We start from the raw sequence: 20,703 nt of genomic DNA, 5'->3' as shown, positions 1-20,703 counted from the left end.
AAGCATTTCATTCAACTATCTATCTTATCTATCGATCATCATCATCTATTTATTTATTTTTGAGACAGGGTCTCTCTTTGTCGCCCAGGCTGGAGTGCAGTGGCACAATCACGGCTCACTGCAGCCTTGACCTTCCGGGCCCAAGTGATTCTCCTGCCTCAGCTTCCAGAGTAGCTCGGACCACAGGCGCTCGCCACCATCCCCGGCTAATGCTTTTATCTTTTGTAAAGGCGGGGTCTTGCCATGTTGCCCAGGCTGGTCTTGAATTCCTGGGCTCAAGCGATTCTCCTGCCTTGGCCTCCCAAAGTGCTGGGATTACAGGAGTAACCCATCGCGCCCAGCTGGAAGCCTAATTTATACTTTTTTAAAGATCATGCTGGCTTCTCTGGGAGAATATGTAAAACATCTTTTATACTCAGAATCTAAAATACTTGCCATAAAGTAGTTACACTCTCGGATACCTATTGTCAAAAGGGAAGTCTCCCAGAAAATATGGGGGCACTATAGCCGCCGGGTCAGCCGAGTCCACTCTCTGGTACTTTTAGAGACGTCGGTCGCTTCCGGGAGAAGCCGCGACTCCCGCACCTTCCTCTCTATCCAACGCCGTCTCTGTGGTAGCCGGGGCCCCGCCCATCCTCGGACTCTGCCGGGTAGTGAACTCGGGGCCGCCGGGCTCCAGAGTCCCTCGGGTCTCAGGTCATGGCGATCCCGGGGCCCGCGCCCGGAGCTGGCGCCAGGTAAGGAGGGCGGTCGGGGAGGAGGTTTGGGAGCAGGAGTTCCGGGCTGTGGGGAATGGGCTCTCCTGCCCTCCGTGCCTCGTCCGCCGCCCTGGCGCCCCCGTCTCGCCCCCGTGACTTCTGAGAGAAAGAGGAGCTCTCGAAGGGGCGTCCGCCCTCCCGCCGCTCGAGGCCGCTCCGCACCGGCCGCGGCCCCCTCCGTTCTTGGCCGGACTTGTGCCATCTCCTGCGGTGGGGGACCCTCTCCCTCGCAACTGGCATTCTTTTTTTGAAAAAAGAACCTCAGGTGCACAAAATTGAGTTGATCCTTCTCAGTTCTTGACACCCTGTGGGCCAATGCAAGGCTCCTTGTTTATTTTATCACTTCCTCTCTTCGTTCCTATTCCCAGACCCCTTTCACTCCCCTTTTCAGACAGCCACTCTGGTGTGTTATATAAGTGGCTTTACGGTCCACCTTGTGTAAATTTGTGCAAGTGTTACTTTGAAATCTATATAGTGGTTTCGAATTCTTCAGTATAATATGCTGTGATTTTTCTTTAAACCTTTTTCCTCAACATTGTGTTTTTGAGTCCATCCATGCTAGTCATCTCGTTTTCACTTCTGAGTGCTTGCGTGGTGGGTGTTATGTGCATAGACTTATTCCCCTAGTGGTGGATACCTAGATTTTTTCTAATATTGACAGCCCCACAAGCCACACTGTAATGAATATTCTGGCAGTTGTCTCCTTGTGCATATTGTTGCATTTCTCTGGGTATCCACCCCAGAGTTGGGTCCTGGTCATATCTAATTTTGCTGGATTGTTCTTTGGAGGGGTCACACCAGTTTATGCTTCCCGACGGGCCGTGCATAAAGCTTCCTGTTTCCCAGTATCCCTCCATCGTTCAGTGGTGGTTGGTTTTGTAATGTTTATCAGTCTGGTGGGTGTAAGGTGGTATCCCATCGTGTACATTTTCTTTCTTTCTTTTTTTTTTTTGAGATGGAGTTTTGCTCTTGTTGCCCGGGCTGGAGTGCAGTGGCATGATCTCAGCTCATTGCAACCTCCGCCTCGGGTTCAGGCGATTCTTCTGCCTCAGCCTCCTGAGTAGCTGGGATTGCAGACGCGCGCCACCACACCCAGCTAATTTTTTGTATTTTTAGTAAAGATGGGGGGGTTGGCCGGTCTGGTCTTGAACTCCTGACCTCAGGTGATCCACCCGCCTCTGCCTCCCGAAGTGCAGGGATTACACTTCCCAACGGGTAGTGCATAAAGGGATTACAGATGTGAGCCACTGCGCCCGGCCTGCATTTTCATGTGTTTATTAAACGTGGGTTTTCCCTTTTTTGAATTGCCTGTTTATATCCCTTCCCACTTCTCTATGGATTTCCTGTGTTCCTGGCTTGCAAGAATTCTTGTAGGCTCTAGATTTTAGATCCTGGCCATGCCCGGTGGCTCACACCTGTCATCCTATCACTTTGGGAGGCTGAGGTGGGTGGACCACTGGAGTCCAGGAGTTCGAGATCAGCCTGGGCAACATGGTGAAACCCCATCTCTACCAAAAATACAAAAATTAGCTGAGCGTGTTGACGCATGCCCGTACTCCCAGCCACTAAAGAGGCTGAGGCTGGACAGTCGCTAGAACCCGGGAGGCAGAGGTTGCCCTGAGCTGAGATCACACCACTGCATTCCAGCCTGGGCAACAGAGCAAGATCTTGTCTCAAAAAGAAAAAAAAAAAAGATTTTAGGCTGGGTGCGGTGCCTCACGCCTGTAATCCCAGCACTTTGGGAGGCCGAGGCAGGTGGATCACCGGAGGTCAGGATTTCGAGACCAGCCTGAACAATATGATGAAACCCCGTCTCCTACTAAAAATACAAAAATTAGCCAGGCGTGGTGGCATGCACCTGTAATTGCAGCTTGTCAGGAGGCTGAGACAGGAGAATCACTTGAACCGGGGAGGCCGAGGTTGCAGTGAGCTGAGATCGCGCCATTGCACTCCAGCCTGGGCAACGAGCAAAACTCCGTCTCAAAAAAAATTAAAAAAAGATTTTAAGTCCTTGTTGGTTTTGCACTCTGCAGATACCACCTCCAAGTCTTTTAACTTAATCTATGGCACTGTGTTGAATAAAAACATTTAACTCTAATGAAGTTAAATTCATCAGTTTTCCCCTGTATAGGTTTTTAAGGTATCTTCATTAAGACATATTTCTACATTGCCTTCTATTAACATAATAGTGTTACTTTTCACGTTTAGATTTTTAATCCATTTTTAATTTTTAATTTTTTTTTTTTTTTTTTTTTTGAGACGGAGTTTTGCTCTTGTTGCCCAGGCTCTTGTTGCAATGGCGCAATCTCGGCTCACTGCAACCTCTGCCTCCCAGGTTCAAGAAATTCTCCTGACTCAGCCTCCCGAGTAGCTGGGATTACAGGTGCATGCCACCACGCCTGGCTAATTTTGTATTGTTAGTAGAGACAGGGTTTCACTATGTTGGCCAGGCTGCTCTCAAACTCCTAACCTCAGGTGATCCACCCGCCGCAGCCTCCCAAAGTGTGGGGATTACAGGCGTGAGCCACTGCACCTGGCCTTAAGTTTATTTTTGTAAATGGTTTGAGATAATGACCTAAGATTTTTTTCCACTGTTTTTGATTACCACCAACCTGGCCCAATTAATAACTAATTAATTAGTTAAAAATTAGAGAAGCTGTATAGCGTAGTTAAGAGCGCAGATTCTTGGAGCAGGTTGACTGTGTTCAGGCTCTAAGGCTGCCACTCACCAGGTGGGTGACACAGGACAAGTTATTTAACCCCTTTTTGCCTCCATTCCTCATCCATAATATAGGATATAGTCACTATTTCCTAGGGTCGTGGCCATTAAATGAATTATACATGTAAAACACTTAGAATAGGGTACGTAATGCATGCTTAATAAGTGTTGGCAGTTGTTAGTATTAATGTGTCCTTTCTTGTGATGTAACCTCTATTGTGTGCCTATGTGAACATAGGTGTTTGTTTTTGTGGGTTTTTTGTGTGTGGTTTTTGTAGGTTTTTTTGGTCTGTCCCGTTGGTCTTTTCGTTGTTGTATTAATACTATACTTTAGTATTATAGTATTCTAGCGCTGTAATTTGATATGTCTTAATAACCTGATGGTTTGGGTCTCTTCCTCCTCCTCTCCTGTTTTTCATAATTGCCCTAAGCTATGGACCTTTTTTTTTTTTTTTTTTGAGACGGAGAGCTATGGACTTTTTATATTTCCATACAAAGTTCCTCAGAGAAGTCCTGCTTTTGATTGGTATTACAATGAATTTATAGATTGCTTTTGTTTTTTGTTTTTCTGAGACAGGGTCGTGCTCTATCACCCAGGCTGCAGTGCAGTGGCAAGATTTCTGTTCACTGCATCCTCGACTTCCTGGGCTCAAGCAATCCTCCTGCCTCAGCCCCCTGAGTAGCTGGGACTACAGGTGTGCGCCACCATGCCTGGCTAATTCTTGTATTTTTTGTAGAGACAGGGTTTTGCCATGATGCCCAGGCTGGTCTCGAACTCCTGGGCTCAAGTGATCCACCCGCCTCGGCCTCCCAAAGTGCTGGGATTACAGAGGTAAGTCACCACGCCCGACCTATAGACTACTTTTGTTAGAACTGAGGTCTTCGGGCCAGGCGCGGTGGCTCATGCCTGTAATCCCAGTGCTTTGGAAGGCTGAGGCGGGCAGATCATGAGTTTGAGACCAGCCTGGCCAACATGGTGAAAGCCTGTCTCTACTAAAAATACAAAAAATTGGCTGGGCGCGGTGGCTCACGCCTGTAATCCCAGCACTTCGGGAGACCGAGGCGGGCGGATCATGAGGTCAGGAGATCGAGACCATCCTGGCTAACACGGTGAAACCCCGTCTCTAGTAAAAAAAAAAAAAAATACAAAAAATTAGCCAGGCGAGGTGGCGGGCGTCTGTAGTCTCAGCTACACGGGAGGCTGAGGCAGGAGAATGGCGTGAACTCCCGGGGGGCAGAGCCTGCAGTGAGCCGAGATCGCGCCACTGCACTCCAGCCTGGGTGAAAGAGCAAGACTCCGTCTCAAAAAAAAAAAAAAAAAAAAACAAAAACAAAAAATTAGCCAGGCATGGTGGCAGGCACCTGTAATCCCAGCTACTCAGGAGGCTGAGGCAGGAGAATCGCTTGAACCTAGGAGGTGGGGGTTGCAGTGAGCTGAGACCACGCCACTGCACTCCAGCCTGGACAACAGAGCGAGACCCCGTCTCAAAAACAAAACAAAACAAAACAACTGAGGTCTTCATAATGTTGGGTCATGCCAACCCTGTCTTTCTAGGTCTTCTTTCATGTCCTACAATAGAGCTTTTCATTTTCCCTCTAAAATGTCTAATGTTATTTTCTTTTTCTTTTTCTTTTTTTTGAGACGGAGTCTCTCTCTGTCGGCCCGGGCTGGAGTGCAGTGGCGCGATCTCGGCTCACTGCAAGCTCCGCCTCCTGGGTTCACGCCATTCTCCTGCCTCGCCTCCCGAGTAGCTGGGACTACAGATGCACGCCGCCACCGTGCCCGGCTAATTTTTTGTATTTTAGTAGAGATGGGTTTTCACTGTGTTGCCCAGGCTGGTCTCGAACTCCTGAGCTCAGGCAGTCCACCGGCCTCGGCCTCCCAAAGTGCTAGGATTACAGGTGTGAGACACCGCATCCAGCCAATATGTTCCTTTTAAAAGTTATCTCCTGGATATTGGATAGTTTTTCTGTAGGTTTTTTGCATTTGTAAATTACATCTTATTTTCTTTATATTTTCTAATTGATTATTGCTGGTATAGAAGAACACTATTGATATTTGTATATCTAATGACATTGGTAAATTCTTTATTTTCAAGTTTGTCTATTGATTTGGTTGTTTCGTGTGTAAACGATCACATCATCTGCCAGTAACGGTTTTGTTTGTTTTTTGAGATGGAGTCTCGCTTGATAGCTCACTGCAACTTCCGCCTCCCGGGTTCATGCGATCCTCCTGCCTCAGCCTTCCAAATAGCTGGGATTACAGGCGTAATCCCATGCCCAGCTGATTTTGTGATTTTAGTAGAGATGGGGTTTCACCATGTTGGCCAGGCTGGTCTTGAACTCCTGGCCTCAAGCAATCCTCTTGCCTTGGACTCCCAAAGTGCTGGGATTACAGGCATGAGCCACCACGCTTGGCCCAAGAATTTCCTTTGTATCCGTGGTCTGTTCCCAGCCTACCATCTTCAGCATTTGGAAACCATTCTTTCTGCATGGCCTGGACCCTCTACAGAACAATGTGGATAAGCTTAATAACTACTCCCTAAGGCTTAATTACTGTCTTGGGCTTTTCTCTGCCTCCCCACCTTCTCTTCAGGCCCAGGTTAGATCTGCAATTTCTCCAGCGGTTCCTGCAGATACTGAAGGTTTTGTTTCCTTCTTGGTCGTCACAGAATGCCTTGATGTTCCTGACCCTTTTGTGCCTGACCCTCCTGGGTGAGTGAGTGAGCCCAGACTAGAGGAGGGAGGGGAGCTCTGGTTTGGGGTCCCTTTCAATCTTTTTTTTTTTTTTTTTTTTTTTGAGACAGAGTTTGTCTCTTGTTGCCCAGGCTGGAGTGCAGTGACATGATCTCAGCTCACTGCAGCCTCTGCCTCCCTGGTTCAAGCGATTCTCCTGCCTTAGCCTCCTGAGTAGCTGGGATTACAAGCACCCACCACCATGCCCGATTAAACTTTGTATTTTTTAGTAAAGACAGGGTTTCACCATCTTGGCCAGGCTGATCTCGAACTCATGACCTCAGGTGATACACCCGCCTCAGCCTCCCAAGGTGCTGGAATTACAGGCGTGAGCCACCGCGCCCGGCCCCTTTTCATCTCTTTGGGGTGCTGATGAGGCAGGGACTCAGGAAGAAGCCTCCCTTCTTTTTAACCCCTCATCACTGATTTCTTACTCCTCTCCCTCCTTTCAGAGCAATTTGTGATCTACCGGGTTGGCTTGATCCCCAGTCAGTACTATGGGGTCCTGGGAAACAAAGACTTGGAAGGGTTTAAGACTCTGACATTCCTGGCTGTCATGCTCATTGTTCTGAACTCCACGGTAAGATCTTTCTCTCTCTCTGTGTCTCTCTTCCTCTCCAGTCCAGTGTGAGCGTAATGCCTAGTGGAACTTAGCCTCCAGGAAACAGGAAGCAAGCTGTGGGGGTGTGTTTCCTCCCTTTTCTGGGAACTAAAGGGATAGTTGCCTTTATTAAGCACATTGATCTTGCTATTGGCCCAAGTGGGACTGATTCCTCAGATGTTTCCACTCCAGGGCCCAGGCCACAGGTTCTGGTTTAATTCAGCATTTAGCAGAACTGATCATTGCCCCTTTCCTTCCTAGAACCCTTGTTTCCGGCAGCTCATTAAAACGGCTCGGCAGCCAGAGCTGCTGCTGCTCCTCTGCAGGACCGAGGCCGTGACTCACCCTGGCACCATGTCACACCTCCCAGCCTTTGAACAGTGCTTTCTTGCAGAATGGCCTCCTCCCCTACCCCTCATTCAGTAGGGGGGCTACCACCTGCTCACTTTTCATCATCCCTCCGTTGTCACCTCTTTCAAGTCTTCTTCAGCTTTCTCCTTTGTGTCTCCTCCACCAAACTCTGCCCTTTTTCTGTACTTAACGAATTCCTTGAGTTTACCTCGCTGTAACACTCCTCACACGCTTGTAATTGTTTTCTGGCTAAACTGTGAGCTCATAATGTCCCTAGTGCTTAGCACATAGGTGCCCTGGAAATGGTAAATGATGAGACTCAGGGCTGTACCAGAACTCAAGCCTAATGCTGTCTGCTAGGCTGTGCTGCCTGTTTTCTTGGGGAAGCCACTTCTTGTCGTACCGTGGCCACTTTTGTTGGGTCTTTGGTCAGTAAGCACCTATGCATACAAATCTCTGTCCCAAGCTTGGGGGACAAAGGAGTAAGAACATAAATGGAATCGACAATATGGTCTCCAATCTTCAGAAGCTCATCTACTCTCAAATAAGACAGTGTAGAAAGAGGGTCTTGCCTCTGGTAAGCCCTTTAATATTTGGTGAAGGTGGCTGAGTACAGTGGCGCACGCCTGTAATCCCAGCACTTTGAGAGGCCGAGGCAGGCGGATCACCTGAGGTCGGGAGTTCCAGACCAGCCTGACCAACATGGAGAAACCCTATCTCTACTAAAAATACAAAATTAGCTGGGCGTGGTGGCGCATGCCTGTAATCCCAGCTACTCAGGAAGCTGAGGCCGGAGAATCGCTTGAAACTGGGAGGCGGAGGTTGTGGTGAGCCAAGATCGCGTCATTGCCTGGGCAACAAGAGTAAAATTCCATCTCAAAGAAAAAAAATTTGGTGAAGGAATGAACACGTGAGTGAGTGAGGAAGGGAAAGTCCCATGACTTGATGATTTAAACAAGAAAAGTGCTGAGTGGACGGAGTAATCAGAGTCAGAGTGGGCTGGGATGGGTCAGCGGAGGCTCTTGCCAGCCTTGAGCTTTGAGCTGAGATTTTCAGGAAGCCATCTCTCCCTTCCCCTTGCTTCCCTCACTGCACAGCTGAAGAGCTTTGATCAGTTCACCTGCAACCTGCTGTATGTGAGCTGGAGGAAGGACCTCACTGAGCACCTCCACCGCCTCTACTTCCGGGGCCGTGTGTACTACACCCTCAACGTGCTGCGGGATGACATCGATAACCCGTAGGCGCCCCAACTCAGTACTTTCTACACTCTGTGTGGTCCCTTCCATCTGGCCTAGCCCTGGAGACTCCTGGTGGCAGACACCAAGGAGATCGTCTACAGTCGTTTTCAAATGCTGCTGCCCAGAATCATGGGGGAGGGTGCCCTGCAAAGGACTCCTGGAGAAGCTGCAGGGCTGTGAATAGGCAGCTAAAAAGAAGAAGCCTGCCAGGTGCAGTGGCATGCACCTGTAGTCCCAACAACTCAGGAGGCTGAGGCAGGAGGATCACTTGAGCCCAGGAGTAGTGCACCGTGAGCACGCTTGGGAATAGCCACTGTACTCTAGCCTGGGCAACATAGCAGAAAACCCCATCTCTTAAAAAAAAAATGTTAGGAGCAGCTTTCTTTTGTCCTTTTCATACTTTATATCTTAGTCTTCCAGTAAGAAGACTAAGGGGTTTCTTTAGAGGGTTCTAAAGAAAATGTCCTTGCTAGAAAAACCAGCTCTTAGATTTTCATCAGTAAAAAAATTACCGCTATCCAGGACTCAGTCTAGGATTCAAATCTCCATTCTATCACCACTCAGGTTATAACTCTTAAAGTCACCAAGCCCCAGGTTCCCCTTCTGTAAAATGAGAATAATAGTTCCTATCTCAAAGGGTGTAGCGAGGATGAAATATCATTCATGTAATGCACATGTACAGTGCCTGACACATAGCAAATGTTCCAGTGTAAGTTAGCTATTGTTATTTTACAGATGAGGAAGCTGAAGCCCAGAGATTGCAAGTGACTTGCCCAAGGTCACGTCGCTCATTAGGAATAGGAGTCAGTATGGCCCTAGTGGTGAGATGAGACATACGGGGTCTCCTTCACACCCATCCCCTCTCTCACCACCTTCCTAGCAAGCACTTTGTTGCTTGGGGTGCCTCTCAGCTCAAGCTGAGCTTTGGTGCAAAGATGCGTGGGAGGCTGCTGCTGCTGCCTAACTTCTAGGCCCCTTTCTGATGGCTATGGCTTCCATCCTGCCTCTGCCCCCTGAGTAGCTGGGACTACAGGTGTGCCTCACAGCCTGGAGCTTTCACAGCCAGATAACTAAAGGGGCCAGGCTAGGGCTCATATAAGAGAAATTTGGGAGGATTGAGACAAAGGGGATAGTTTTCTTGATCATCCAGAACAGCTCATCTACCTTCAAGTTTTTCTTTGGCTCTGCTCAGAGCTGGCTCAGGCCCCTGGGTGCTGGACCTTTCAGTTCCCACTTTTTCAGGGGATTAACTGAGGCACCGTAAGATGCAACTCTCTAGAACCTTGTTTAAAGGCCCCGGGATTTAGTTGCCCCTAGGAAACCAGCCTTGTCTGGTTCCCTCTTCCCGTAGGGTCAGTGCTCACAGCACTGTGAGGCAAGGTCAAGAGCAGAGGTGATGTGAAAGTTTCTTGCTCTCTCTACGTTTGGGCCCATCTCCCTGGGTCCAGCTACTCTGTGTCACTGGCTCCAGGGACCAGCGCATCAGCCAGGATGTGGAGCGATTCTGCCGGCAGCTCAGCAGCATGGCCAGCAAGCTGATCATCTCCCCGTTCACCCTCGTCTACTACACTTACCAGTGCTTCCAAAGGTGAAGCCTCCCTCCTCCCCAGCCTGGTGTTTCCCCAGAGGGCCCTCAGTCAGCTCTCCCAGGTCAAGGTCCAAGAGAAGCTTATTTCCCCTCCCACTGTACCTTACGGAGTCTTCCCATCCCACGTGCTCAGGCCCCTGCCCTTCCTTTGGCCCTGTGTTGTTGCAGTGTCACAGGTATCCTGGCTCTGAGAGCTCATACCAGATGCCCCCACATAGGAGCAGAGGGCCCACTGCGCCACTCAGATTGGACAGGGGCTACCCGAGAGGGAACAGGACTCAGGGCTGAGGCGTGTGGGGACAGGTTTCACCCTACACCCTCTCCCTTCCTCTCTCCCTCTCTCTATTTCAGCACAGGCTGGCTCGGGCCTGTGAGCATCTTCGGGTATTTCATCTTGGGGACCATGGTGAACAAAACTTTGATGGGCCCCATTGTGACGAAGCTGGTGCATCAGGAGAAGCTGGAGGGAGATTTTAGGTGTGTCTCCCTCACTTGAGGTTTCTGGGCTGGGGCATAATGGTTAAGGAAGGGGATCTGGAGTAAGACTGCCTAAGCTCAAATCCTAGCTGTGCCTGTTACTAGCTGTGTGATCTTGGAGAGGTCTTTAACCTCTCCAAGCTTCAATGTTCTTGTCTCTAAAGTGGAAATGGTACCATTGCCTACTGAGAGAATTAGGAGGATTAATGAAATCATACCTGAGAAGGTCTGAGAACCGTGTCTGGCTGGCCATCACCATCGTCACTGTCATCTCTTGGCCTTCTCACTGCCCTGGCATAACCGCCCTGTCTTGGATCAGTTGGTCGTGGCAGCCAGTGGATCCAGCGCCTACCCTGTGCTTCTTGTCCCCCTCCTTCGGGCCAGGCCTTGGGAGGAGGAGATGCTGTGAGCAGGAATACCCCTGTCCTCTCTGCAGAAAGCTGAGGGGCAGCCCTGTTTCTGCAGAGCTCCTGCCACACCACCTAGCCCTGGGGTTTTCTATCCCATAACAGTCCAGGAAAGGGTCAGACTGAGGCAGCCACGGTTTTGAGGCAGAGCCGGGCTCCACTTGGGGGGGTCTTCGTGATCCAGGACTCCAACAAGAGTGAGGCCAGTACTCCCTGTTGTCAGCACACATTTCCCTTTGGTCCACCCAGGTTCAAGCACATGCAGATTCGGGTGAATGCGGAGCCTGCTGCTTTCTACAGGTGAGTCTGGAGAGATGGTTCCCCTTCTGCCTTGCCAGAGCTGAGAGTGGAGAAGGAAAGATGAATCCTACAACCGTCCCACCACCACCGAGCTCAGGGGCTGAGTGTTGTCACACTTGGCTGTGACCCTCTCCCTCTACCTCCCCCTGCCCTTGTCTGCCTCATCCTTAGGTCCAGGGGTTTGCTTCTGAAGCTGGTGGTTCCTTACTGTGGCCAGCTTTAGTCTTAGTGGCCTAGCATGGGGCCTGAAATTGTCAAATGAATGAATGCTTCATCCTCTTGCTGGTGACTATAAGACATCCCTCTGCCTCTGCTCTTCTGTCTGTTAAGAAGCTTTCTTGCCAGTGCCTGAGGTTCAAGCCTGATCCTTTGTCTCTGTAGCGTGGGGTGGAACGGGAGCTTCTCAGAAAACCAGGAGACCTGCTCCCCACAATGCTGTCTAATGGAGCCAAGCATCTGGTCTCCTGACGGCAGCAGCAGGAGCAGCAACAGCATGAAATTCCATCCCTTACCTCCAGGGCCAGAACCGGTCCCTGTGCTCTGCCTTATGTGAGGCCTCTGAAATCAGCGTTAGGATTCATAGTGCAGGCAGAGGTTTGCGTTTAAGAAGTGGAAGCTACTCCTTGGCTCACCTGTATTTGGGGTGGATGTGATAGCCCTGGGACCTTTGCTTCTCAGTCTCTGCTGCAGTTTGCAACCTCCACCACTTAAGGGCACCAAGAATACTGGGAATCTGCACTGGGGTCGGGTTATGAGGTGGGCAGGGCTGGGTGTGTAAAAAAGTTGCTTTTGGAGGCCGGGCATGGTGGCTCATGCCTGTAATCCCAGCACTTTGGGAGGCCGAGGCAAGTGGATTGCCTGAGGTCAAGAGTTTGAGACCAGCCATGGCCAACATGGTGAAACCCCATCTCTACTAAAAATACAAAAAATTAGCTGAGCGTGGTGGCGGGCACCTGTAATCCCAGCTATTCGGGAGGCTAAGGCAGGAGAATTGCTTGAATCCGGGAGGCGGAGGTTGCAGTAAGGCAAGATCCTGCCATTGCACTCCAGCCTGGATGACAAAGCAAGACTCCGTCTCAAAAAAAGAAAAAAGTTGCTTTTGGATTCTGCAACCTCTGCTCATGAAGCTTTGGGAAGGCAGGTTAGTTCATAGAGTTTCAGATGAGTTCTTCTGTGGCCTCTGTGCAAAATCTGAAATCTCCCTCCACCTTTTCTGCCTAGCAAATTTCTTCCCATCCTTGAAACCCCAGATCACTTCCTCTGGAGAGCCTTCCCAGACTCCCTTAATGGCTAAGCCTATCTGCTGCCATGGCCCTGAGGGCACACTTAGTACTCCTGATTCCAAGTGAAGAATGCAGTGTGCCTGCCTGCCCTCTGGACTGAGAGCTCCTCAAAGACAGAGATAATTTTCTCATCTCTTTATTGCACTAGCTAACTAGTGCAGCGCCTGGTACACCTAGTGACCGCTCTGTGTATGTTTATTTAACAATAGTTTTTATTTATTGAGGGCTCCTTATGTGCTTGGCACTTTATATTTAGAAACTTTTAATTCTCACTCTAACCTATTACATAGGTATTATTGGCTCCATTTTATAGATTTAAAAAACTGAGGCTTGGAGGATAAGTAGCCTGCCTGTGTCACGCAGCTAGTAACTGGCCAGAGCCAGGAATTGAACTAGGTCTGCCCAACTCTAGAGTTTATGTTCTTCACACAGACAGTACCATAAGGCATAACTGAAGCCGTGAATGGGTGCTAGCAGTAGACAGAGCCTGAGACCAAGATCATTTGGATGGCCTTGGTTTCTAAAGGAGGGTGTGATATGGGACAGGGGGCCCCCCAACCTGGCTGAACCTCTCCAGCCCTGTGGACATCCCAGCCTTTCCTTATCAGAGCTGGGCATGTGGAGCACATGAGGACAGACCGCAGGCTGCAGAGACTCCTTCAGACCCAGAGGGAGCTGATGTCCAAAGAGCTCTGGCTATACAGTAGGCGAGGGGGCCCAGGGAAGTGGGAACCGTGGGGTTGGACTGGTCTGCTTCCCTTCCCACACCTCTCTACCTCCTGTCCGCAAGGATAAATGTGCCGTGATGAAGGAATTAACTGGGGACGGGGGGGGGGGCTGTTGCCTTTCTGTGAGTGTCCTCAGGAGAATGAGGATCCAGGGAGGCCACGTGGCCCTACTTGGCGTCCTGCTCCCTGTCTTAGGGTTGTGTCCCCTGCAGGGCATGTGGATGGTTCCTGGGTGTCTCATACATCTGTTTTCTACAGTCGGCATCAACACCTTTGACTATCTGGGCAGCATCCTGAGTTACGTTGTCATCGCAATCCCCATTTTTAGCGGGGTCTATGGAGACCTGAGTCCCGCAGAGCTTAGCACCCTGGTCAGCAAGGTGAGACTCCCTATTGGTGATCCCTCATGCTGTCCCTCTCTGTCCTTGGCCCAGTGTCTGTGGGCTAGAGTCGAGACCTGCTTGACCTCTCCCCATCCTGTCCAGAATGCCTTTGTGTGCATCTACCTCATCAGCTGCTTCACCCAGCTCATCGACCTGTCCACGACGCTCTCGGATGTGGCTGGCTACACGCACAGGTGAGGCCATGTCCCACCCCTCTGGCTCCTGAGCAAAGTGTGTGCTGCTGGAAGAAGTGGCTGAGTGAAAAAAGGAACAGAGACATACCATGTATTCGTGGGTGTGAAATAGGAAAAGGAATTCACCTTCACCTGGCCCCCAGACCATGCCTCAGATTTTCTTTTCTTGTTCAGAATTGGGCAGCTTCAGGAGACGCTTCTGGACATGTCCCTGAAGTCGCAGGACTGCGAGATCCTGGGCGAGAGCGAGTGGGGCTTGGACACGTGAGTAGCGGGCTGGCAGAGCAGTAGTTGAGGCTGCAGGCTGTGGCATCACCTGGCTTGGGTTACCCTGGAGCCCTGCCCTTTCCCAACTGGGCAGCAGAGTTGTGAGGAGTAAATGGAAATGGAATGCCAGGTACATGTAAGTTCACAGTCGATGTTGCTGTTCCGGCATCTGTTGTGTTAATTTACACCATTCCCCTAGCCAATGGAAGCAAAGTACATACACCTGCCTGAGATAACAGGAATCTGCAGTGTCCTCCCCTTCCTGTGCTTCCTCCTCCTGCTGATTCCTCTCCCTGCCCCTTTCCTTCGGGCATGTCTGTCTTTGTTCCCCCACCTCACTCAGCCCCAGAGATGTCTGTATTCGTGTGTCTGCGTGGATCTGTGATATTTCTGTGCATTCAGGATTTGTTTGATCTCCACACTTGCCTTGGGCAGATTACCTAACTGTTCTGTCTGTTTCTTCATGTCTGAAAAGGAGGTCATAATGAACTTCCTTCACTTGTTGTAAGGATTAGATATCATCATCCATGGAAAGTGCTTGGACAGTGGCCACATCATAAGCTTTCAAAAATCAGTCTGAATTCCAGGGCCTACACCCAACTTGCTTTTCTTAGGAGCTAATACCTTAACTGTTGCTTCTGTTCCAAATGAAAGCTTCATACAACCAGGAGTCCAGAGGCTAGGCATGAAGGAGGGTCTGTAGGAAACTGGAATTGCTGTTCTGTGGGGAGCCAGGCATCCATGCAGAGCCAGAAACTCCAGAACCATTTAGCTTTAACCACTCCCATTCTTGTTACTAGTACTCTGGTCACACTGTGATGCCATGAAGACCCACCAGCATTAGAATTAGTTGAATACCGCTCTGTGACCTGGGCAGTTGCTTAGCCACCTGACTCTTAGTGTCCTCATCTGTGATGATATTTGAGACTCATGGGCATTAGACTGAGTAAGATCAGTCCCATAAGGGGCTTTGTCCAGCCAGGCACAGAGTAGAAGTTCCACCCCTACCCCTGTATTAATGTGCTCAGGCTGCCATGACAGAAAACCACAAACCTGGTGGCTTAAACAATAGAAATTAATTTTCTCACAATTCTGGATGCTTATGGTCCATGATCAAGTTGTCAGCAGGGTTGGTTTCTTCTGAGGCCACTCCTTGGCTTGTAGGTGGCCACCTTGTTGCTGTGTCCTCACGTGGCCTTTCGTTTGTATGTGTGTGCCCCTGCCACCTCTATCTTAAGAGGACACCAGTCATATTGGATTACGCTCCCACCCCAACGACTTCATGTTAACATCATTTCTTTAAAGACCCTACCTCCAGCTGGGCACGGAAGCTCACGTCTATAATCCCACCACTTTGGGAGGCTGAGGTGGGCGGATCACCTGAGGTCACAAGTTCGAGACCAGACTGGCCAACATAGCGAAACCCTGTCTCTACTAAAAATATGGGCGCGATGGTGGGCACCTGTAATCCAGCTACTCAGGAGGCTGGGACAGGAAAATGGCTTGAACCCAGGAGGCGGAGGTTGCAGTGAGCCGAGATCGCACCACTGCACTCAAGCCTGGGTGACAGCGAGACTTTCTCTCAAAAAAAAAAAAAAAAAAAAAAAAGACCCTGCCTCCAAATGCGGTTACATTCTGAGTCACTGAGGGGCTGTGGCTTCAGCATGTGATTTTGGGAGGATGCAAGTCAGCCCATAACAATCCACAGGTGGTAGCTCCCGGGAGAAGTGCCTCCCGCACAGCAATAGTGACCCTGCTCATCTTCCTCATGCCCCGTCTCTTCTCTGACACAGAGCCCCACGGTGGCCAGCGGCAGAGCCAGCAGACACAGCGTTTCTCCTTGAGCGGGTCTCCATCTCTGCCCCCTCCTCTGACAAACCCCTCATTAAGGATCTGAGCCTAAAGATCTCTGACGGACAGAGCCTGCTCATCACAGGCAACACAGGCACTGGCAAGACCTCCTTGCTCCGGGTTCTGGGCGGCCTCTGGACGAGTACACGGGGTGAGAGCCATGCCCTCCCTGCCTCTGATCCAGCCTGGGCCCTAGGGGTGGGGTGAAGGCGGGGACAGTGTGGTAGAATCCATTCTTTTCTGTTGGGGAACAAGGAAGAGAGGAGACAGGCAGTTGCCTCTTCTGGGAGATCTCACAATGGAGGTTTCTGTGGGCTCTGCAGGCTCAGTGCAGATGCTGACGGACTTTGGGCCCCATGGGGTGCTATTCCTGCCACAAAAGCCGTTCTTCACTGACGGGACCCTTCGGGAGCAGGTCAGCCTAGTTCAGGGGGCCCACTCCTCCCTCCTCAACCCCGCCCACCCACAGCTGGGACCTCTGGCACTGTGACAAGTCTCAGGCCCTAGAGTCAGGGCAAAAGGTGAGGTGGTGAAGTAGCCTGGGCCTGGGAACTGCTGGCCCTAAGAACCTTCTATTCTCATCCATGGATTGGGCCCACTACTCAGAGCAGCTCCTGAGGCAGGTAAATGGGGCAAGGACTCACGCCAGATACCACACACGTATGTCAAACACCCGAGGTCGGATTCTGGGGCCCCTGCCCTCAGGAGGCTGTCAGACTCTTCCCCCTAAACACACTTCTGAAGGTTGTAGGGACCTTGCCCCACTGTCTGCGGACCAGAGCCTCTCCCATCTGACCCAGGCCAGGTGTTCCCACCTCTCCTCCTTGGGAAGTTCCAGTGGGTTCTGGAGGGAGGGTGGGCTGTGTGCAGCTCCGTCTTTTGCTCGCCCTCCTCCTAGGCTGGTGTGGTTTTTTTCTTTTCTCAGGTGATATATCCCCTGAAGGAGGTCTACCCCGACTCAGGTGAGCTGGTCCTCCTTAGGTCACGTCCTCTCCTTCTGTCGTGGTTGTCCCTGCTCTACCTGACTGTGGCCTCACCTGTGCCCTTTGGGAGAGGCTCCAGCCAGGCTGCTGATTCAAGGAAGAGGGGCTCCTCTCCTCTTCCTTTGACTGTTTTGGGGTCTGCACCCAGATCTTACCTCATTCTGTCTTTCTGTCCTTAAGGAGAGACGCCCGTTGGGACAAGGAAAGTGATGCCTTCCTTCACCTACCCCTTCCCTTATCAAGGGCTGCAACCTGTGGTTTCAAAGCCTTCGCCCAGCATTCTGGGGCCCCCACCCCTGCCATCCATGATGTGCCCTGTCTATTCTTTTTTTTTTTTTTTTTTTTTTTTTTGAGATGGAGTTTCACTCTGTCACCCAGACTGGAGTGCAGTGGTGTGATCTCGGCTCACCGCAACCTCCACCTCCCAGGTTCAAGGAATTCCCCTGCCTCAGCCTCTTACGTAGCTGGGACTACAGGTGCATGCCACAACGCCTGCCTAATTTTTGTATATTTAGTAGAGACAGGGTTTCACCATGTTGGCCAGGGTGGTCTCCATCTCCTGACCTTGTGATCCACCCGCCTCAGCCTCCCAAGGTGCTGGGATTACAGGCGTGAGCCACTGTGCCTAGCCTTGCGCTGTCTATTTTGACCAGCCAGGAGGCTCTGGCTTTTTGCAGACGGCTTCTCTGTTGTGCAGGTTCTGCTGATGATGAGAGGATCTTGAGGTTCTTGGAATTAGCAGGACTGGTAAGTGGGGGCAGGGACCCTCAGGACCCGAGCCCACCTGGGAGCACCAGCTACAGGTAGGCAGGTGCTGGCCCTGCTGTGCCTGGGCCCAGGACTGGAAGTCTGAACCTGGGGTGGAGAATGGGAGTATCAGTTGACAGTGTGTGCTGTTGGCCAGGTTTAGGCACGAAGGGGGTAGTGCTCTCATTGGAGAATTTTAAAATAAAAATAGGATTGACGAAGGCAGTTTGCTTTTTACTGTCACCATGCTCCAGCAAGTCTAAACAGTGTCATTGGTAGAATATTCCTCTCTGCCTGGGGCAGACTGTCCCACACAGTCCCCCACCTTGGTATGCCACTGGGGCATATATTTGTCTTAGAGGTTTGTGTGTGTGCTGGGGAGTGAGGGAGGTTCCCCATGATGGCAGGTAGCAGGGCTGGCCATTTCATGGACATCGTGCCCTCTGGGTCTGTTACAGTCCAACTTGGTGGCAAGGACAGAGGGTCTGGACCAGCAGGTGGACTGGAACTGGTAAGAGCTTGGGTGCTCCAGAGATAGCCCCACCATAAAGACAGTGGGTTTCAGGGTCCCTGTCAAGGAATGGAATGGCTCCTGACCCCAAAGTCCAGATGTTTGGCTGGTCAATCGGGTGCAAGTTTATGCCCTTGGGAACAGAGTTTTGCCTCACTCTGTGAGGGCTGTAGGCCTGTGGTTGAAAGGGGAGGGGCTTCTGTCTCCTGGGGCTCACCTCTGTGCAGAGAAACCTCTTCCTACCCAGACCATTCTAGGTAAAAGCCAAGCTATATTCTTCCTCCTCTAGCAGTCCTCTCTCCTCCCTTTCCTCAGGTATGATGTTCTTTCCCCGGGGGAGATGCAACGGCTCTCCTTTGCCCGACTCTTCTACCTGCAGCCGAAGTACGCAGGTGAGGTCTCGCCTTGTGGCTGCACATGCCATGCACTGTCTGCACTCAACGGGTGTAGCAGCATGTGTTCACAGGCACCCAGGCACACCTGTGAATGACTGGGCTTCTCCGCATTCCCTGCTGGAGAGGACAGCAGGCCCTGCCCGTGTAAACAGTGCTTGGCATCTTCAGAGTAACACTGAATATGCCGTACTGCCAGCTCATAAGCTTTCTTCTGTTTTCTTTTCTTTTCTTTTCTTTTTTTTTTTTTTTTTTTTTTTTTTTTGAGACAGTCTCACTCTGTCACCCAGGCTGGAGTACAGGGGCACAGTCATGGCTCAATGCAGCCTGGAACTCCCAGGCTTGAGTCATCCTCCCACCTCAGCCTCCTGAGTAGCTGGGACTACAGGCATGTTCCACCACACCCTGCTAATTTTTTTATTTTTATTTTTGTAGAGACAGGGTCATGCTATGTTGCCCAGGCTGGTCTGGAGCTCCTGGACTCAGGCCATCCTCCCACGTTGGCCTCCCAAAGTGCTGGGATTACAGGCATGAACCACTATGCCCAGCTTATAAGCTTTTTGCCTGGCAGCAGCTGGAGCCAGGAGCCAACCTTGAAGGGTTATAATTTTATGCTCCTCTGGCTCCACCATCAAATGAATGGGCACCCATCCTCCTCTCCCACCAAGCTGTGTCTGGCAGGGGGATGGGTGTGGACTTTTCCAAAGACTGACATCCTTGCGGGGGACTGGGATTCCCTGGATTGAGTGGTCCCAGGGAGTGGCTGGTGCTTATCTGTAGAAGCTGAGAGATTTCATGCAGCTGCTCACAGGCGATTCCCTCAGAGAGTCTGGCCCTCTGCTCCTCTGGCCCATCCTTCTCCCTGAGTCAGGGCTTCTGGAAGCCAGAGCAGCTTTCAGCCTCCCTTGGGTCCCAGCTGGGGTTGAGTATGGGTGGGAGGAGAAGCAGCGGCGGCAGAGGGCAGGGCTTTGATCTCTTGCTCTGTGCTCTGCCCTCAGTGCTTGATGAAGCCACCAGTGCCCTGACAGAGGAGGTGGAGAGTGAGCTCTATCGCATCGGCCAGCAGCTGGGGATGACGTTCATCAGTGTGGGACATCGGCAGAGCCTTGAGAAGGTACCCGTGCTCACAAGGATGGCCTGAGGAGGAGAAAGAATCCAAAGGCTCAGCCTGGCCAGGGCCAGAGGCCCCTCAAAACGGGGAGTAGCAGTAGCAGAGAGAACCGAGTGGCCTCCTGTGCCGGCGGCCAGGGCAGCCTGATCTCCATGTGGTGGTGGTCTCTTGTAGTTTCATTCCTTGGTTCTGAAACTCTGTGGAGGAGGAAGATGGGAGCTGATGAGAATCAAAGTGGAATGAAGCTCTGGCTTTTGGAAGGAGAACCACACTCTGGCGGGTCGGCAGCCCTCAGGAGAGACCAGGAGGACTGACAGCGAAGATCGAGCTCAGGTTCGCCACATAGATCCCGTGCAGGAGCCACATAAGTCCTTTGCAGGAGCCCTGGCAGTGGTGGGCTGAGCCCAGGTCTAGGTTTCTGTGGGGGACACTGAGTCTCCCAGTGTTCAGTCTCCCAGGACTCTGCTGCCTCAGCCAGAGCCTCCATATGCTTGAAGTGCTGATTACCTACAAATGATTTCAGATCATGTTTGCTAAAGAGAAATCTAGAAGTGTGAGATCTGTAAGAAATGAAAGGTCAGGGTGGAAAGAGATCTCTTGGAGTCAAGAGATCTGGAAATCTTTTAATCAGTTAAATTGTGCAGCAATAGATTTTTAACTTTAATTAACTGACCATTTAAGTTTTTTTATAAGTTTTTTACAAAGAAAAGTTAAACATTAAAAAGAATTACAGCCTTCTGTCTTCTCTATCATGCAATGATCTTTTTTATTGAATCTCCAGATTTGTATTTGAGAGCTTGGTAGGAAGGGAAGCACGCTCTGCTGTTCTGGAATCTTCTGCCCAGGGTTTTTCACTTCTCCCCACATCTCCCTTTCCACTTGTCAGTGTTGTGTAGTTAGAACCTGAACCACTAACCTCTAGGGGCCTTTGGTCTGTCCTACCTTAACCCAAATGAAAGTAAATCCCTTTCCCCTTAGCCAAAATAAGGTTGGGTTTTTTAAAAAAATAGTCTATATTAGGGAACAACAACAGCAAATTAGACAAAACCCAGAAAACACAAAGCATGAGGTGGAGTTA

General features: G+C 50.7%; 1 protein-coding gene across 13 annotated transcripts; it reads left to right on the top strand.

Moving 5' to 3' along the window:
- The first annotated feature begins 595 nt into the window (after positions 1-595).
- On the top strand, positions 596-20,363 carry ABCD4 (ATP binding cassette subfamily D member 4). Of its 13 annotated transcripts, XM_063651850.1 has the most exons (20): positions 612-737; positions 4,215-4,309; positions 6,074-6,192; positions 6,666-6,793; positions 8,263-8,402; positions 9,875-9,991; positions 10,343-10,468; positions 11,125-11,175; positions 13,067-13,161; positions 13,445-13,566; positions 13,672-13,763; positions 13,938-14,027; positions 15,824-16,032; positions 16,205-16,296; positions 16,807-16,843; positions 17,562-17,611; positions 18,070-18,122; positions 18,438-18,514; positions 19,513-19,628; positions 19,800-20,363. In XM_063651850.1, the coding sequence occupies exons 2-20, from the start codon at positions 4,230-4,232 to the stop codon at positions 19,866-19,868; spliced, it is 1,863 nt and encodes a 620-aa protein (XP_063507920.1). In that variant the 5' UTR covers positions 612-737; positions 4,215-4,229; the 3' UTR covers positions 19,869-20,363. The 13 variants fall into 13 exon arrangements, 10 of the variants coding, with proteins under 10 accessions (XP_054303854.1, XP_063507920.1, XP_063507921.1 ...); XM_054447879.2 differs by lacking the exon at positions 4,215-4,309 and having other exon boundaries at positions 596-737; XM_063651851.1 differs by lacking the exon at positions 4,215-4,309 and having other exon boundaries at positions 618-737; positions 6,150-6,192.
- Positions 20,364-20,703: the final 340 nt, after the last annotated feature.

This window comes from Pongo pygmaeus, chromosome 15 (assembly GCF_028885625.2).
Source record: "Pongo pygmaeus isolate AG05252 chromosome 15, NHGRI_mPonPyg2-v2.0_pri, whole genome shotgun sequence".
In the NCBI taxonomy this organism is placed as follows: domain Eukaryota; kingdom Metazoa; phylum Chordata; class Mammalia; order Primates; family Hominidae; genus Pongo; species Pongo pygmaeus.
This window is presented reverse-complemented; position numbering and strand designations above follow the sequence as displayed.

What these genes read in the sequence shown, in the direction of transcription:
- ABCD4 (XM_063651850.1), top strand. Translation starts at nt 4,230, where the DNA reads ATGATGCCCAGGCTGGTCTCGAACTCCTGGGCTCAAGTGATCCACCCG. An exon ending in TCATTGTTCTGAACTCCACG is followed by an intron (nt 6,794 to 8,262) that starts GTAAGATCTTTC and finishes CTCACTGCACAG; the next exon opens with CTGAAGAGCTTTGATCAGTT. An exon ending in GTGGCTGGCTACACGCACAG is followed by an intron (nt 13,764 to 13,937) that starts GTGAGGCCATGT and finishes TTTCTTGTTCAG; the next exon opens with AATTGGGCAGCTTCAGGAGA.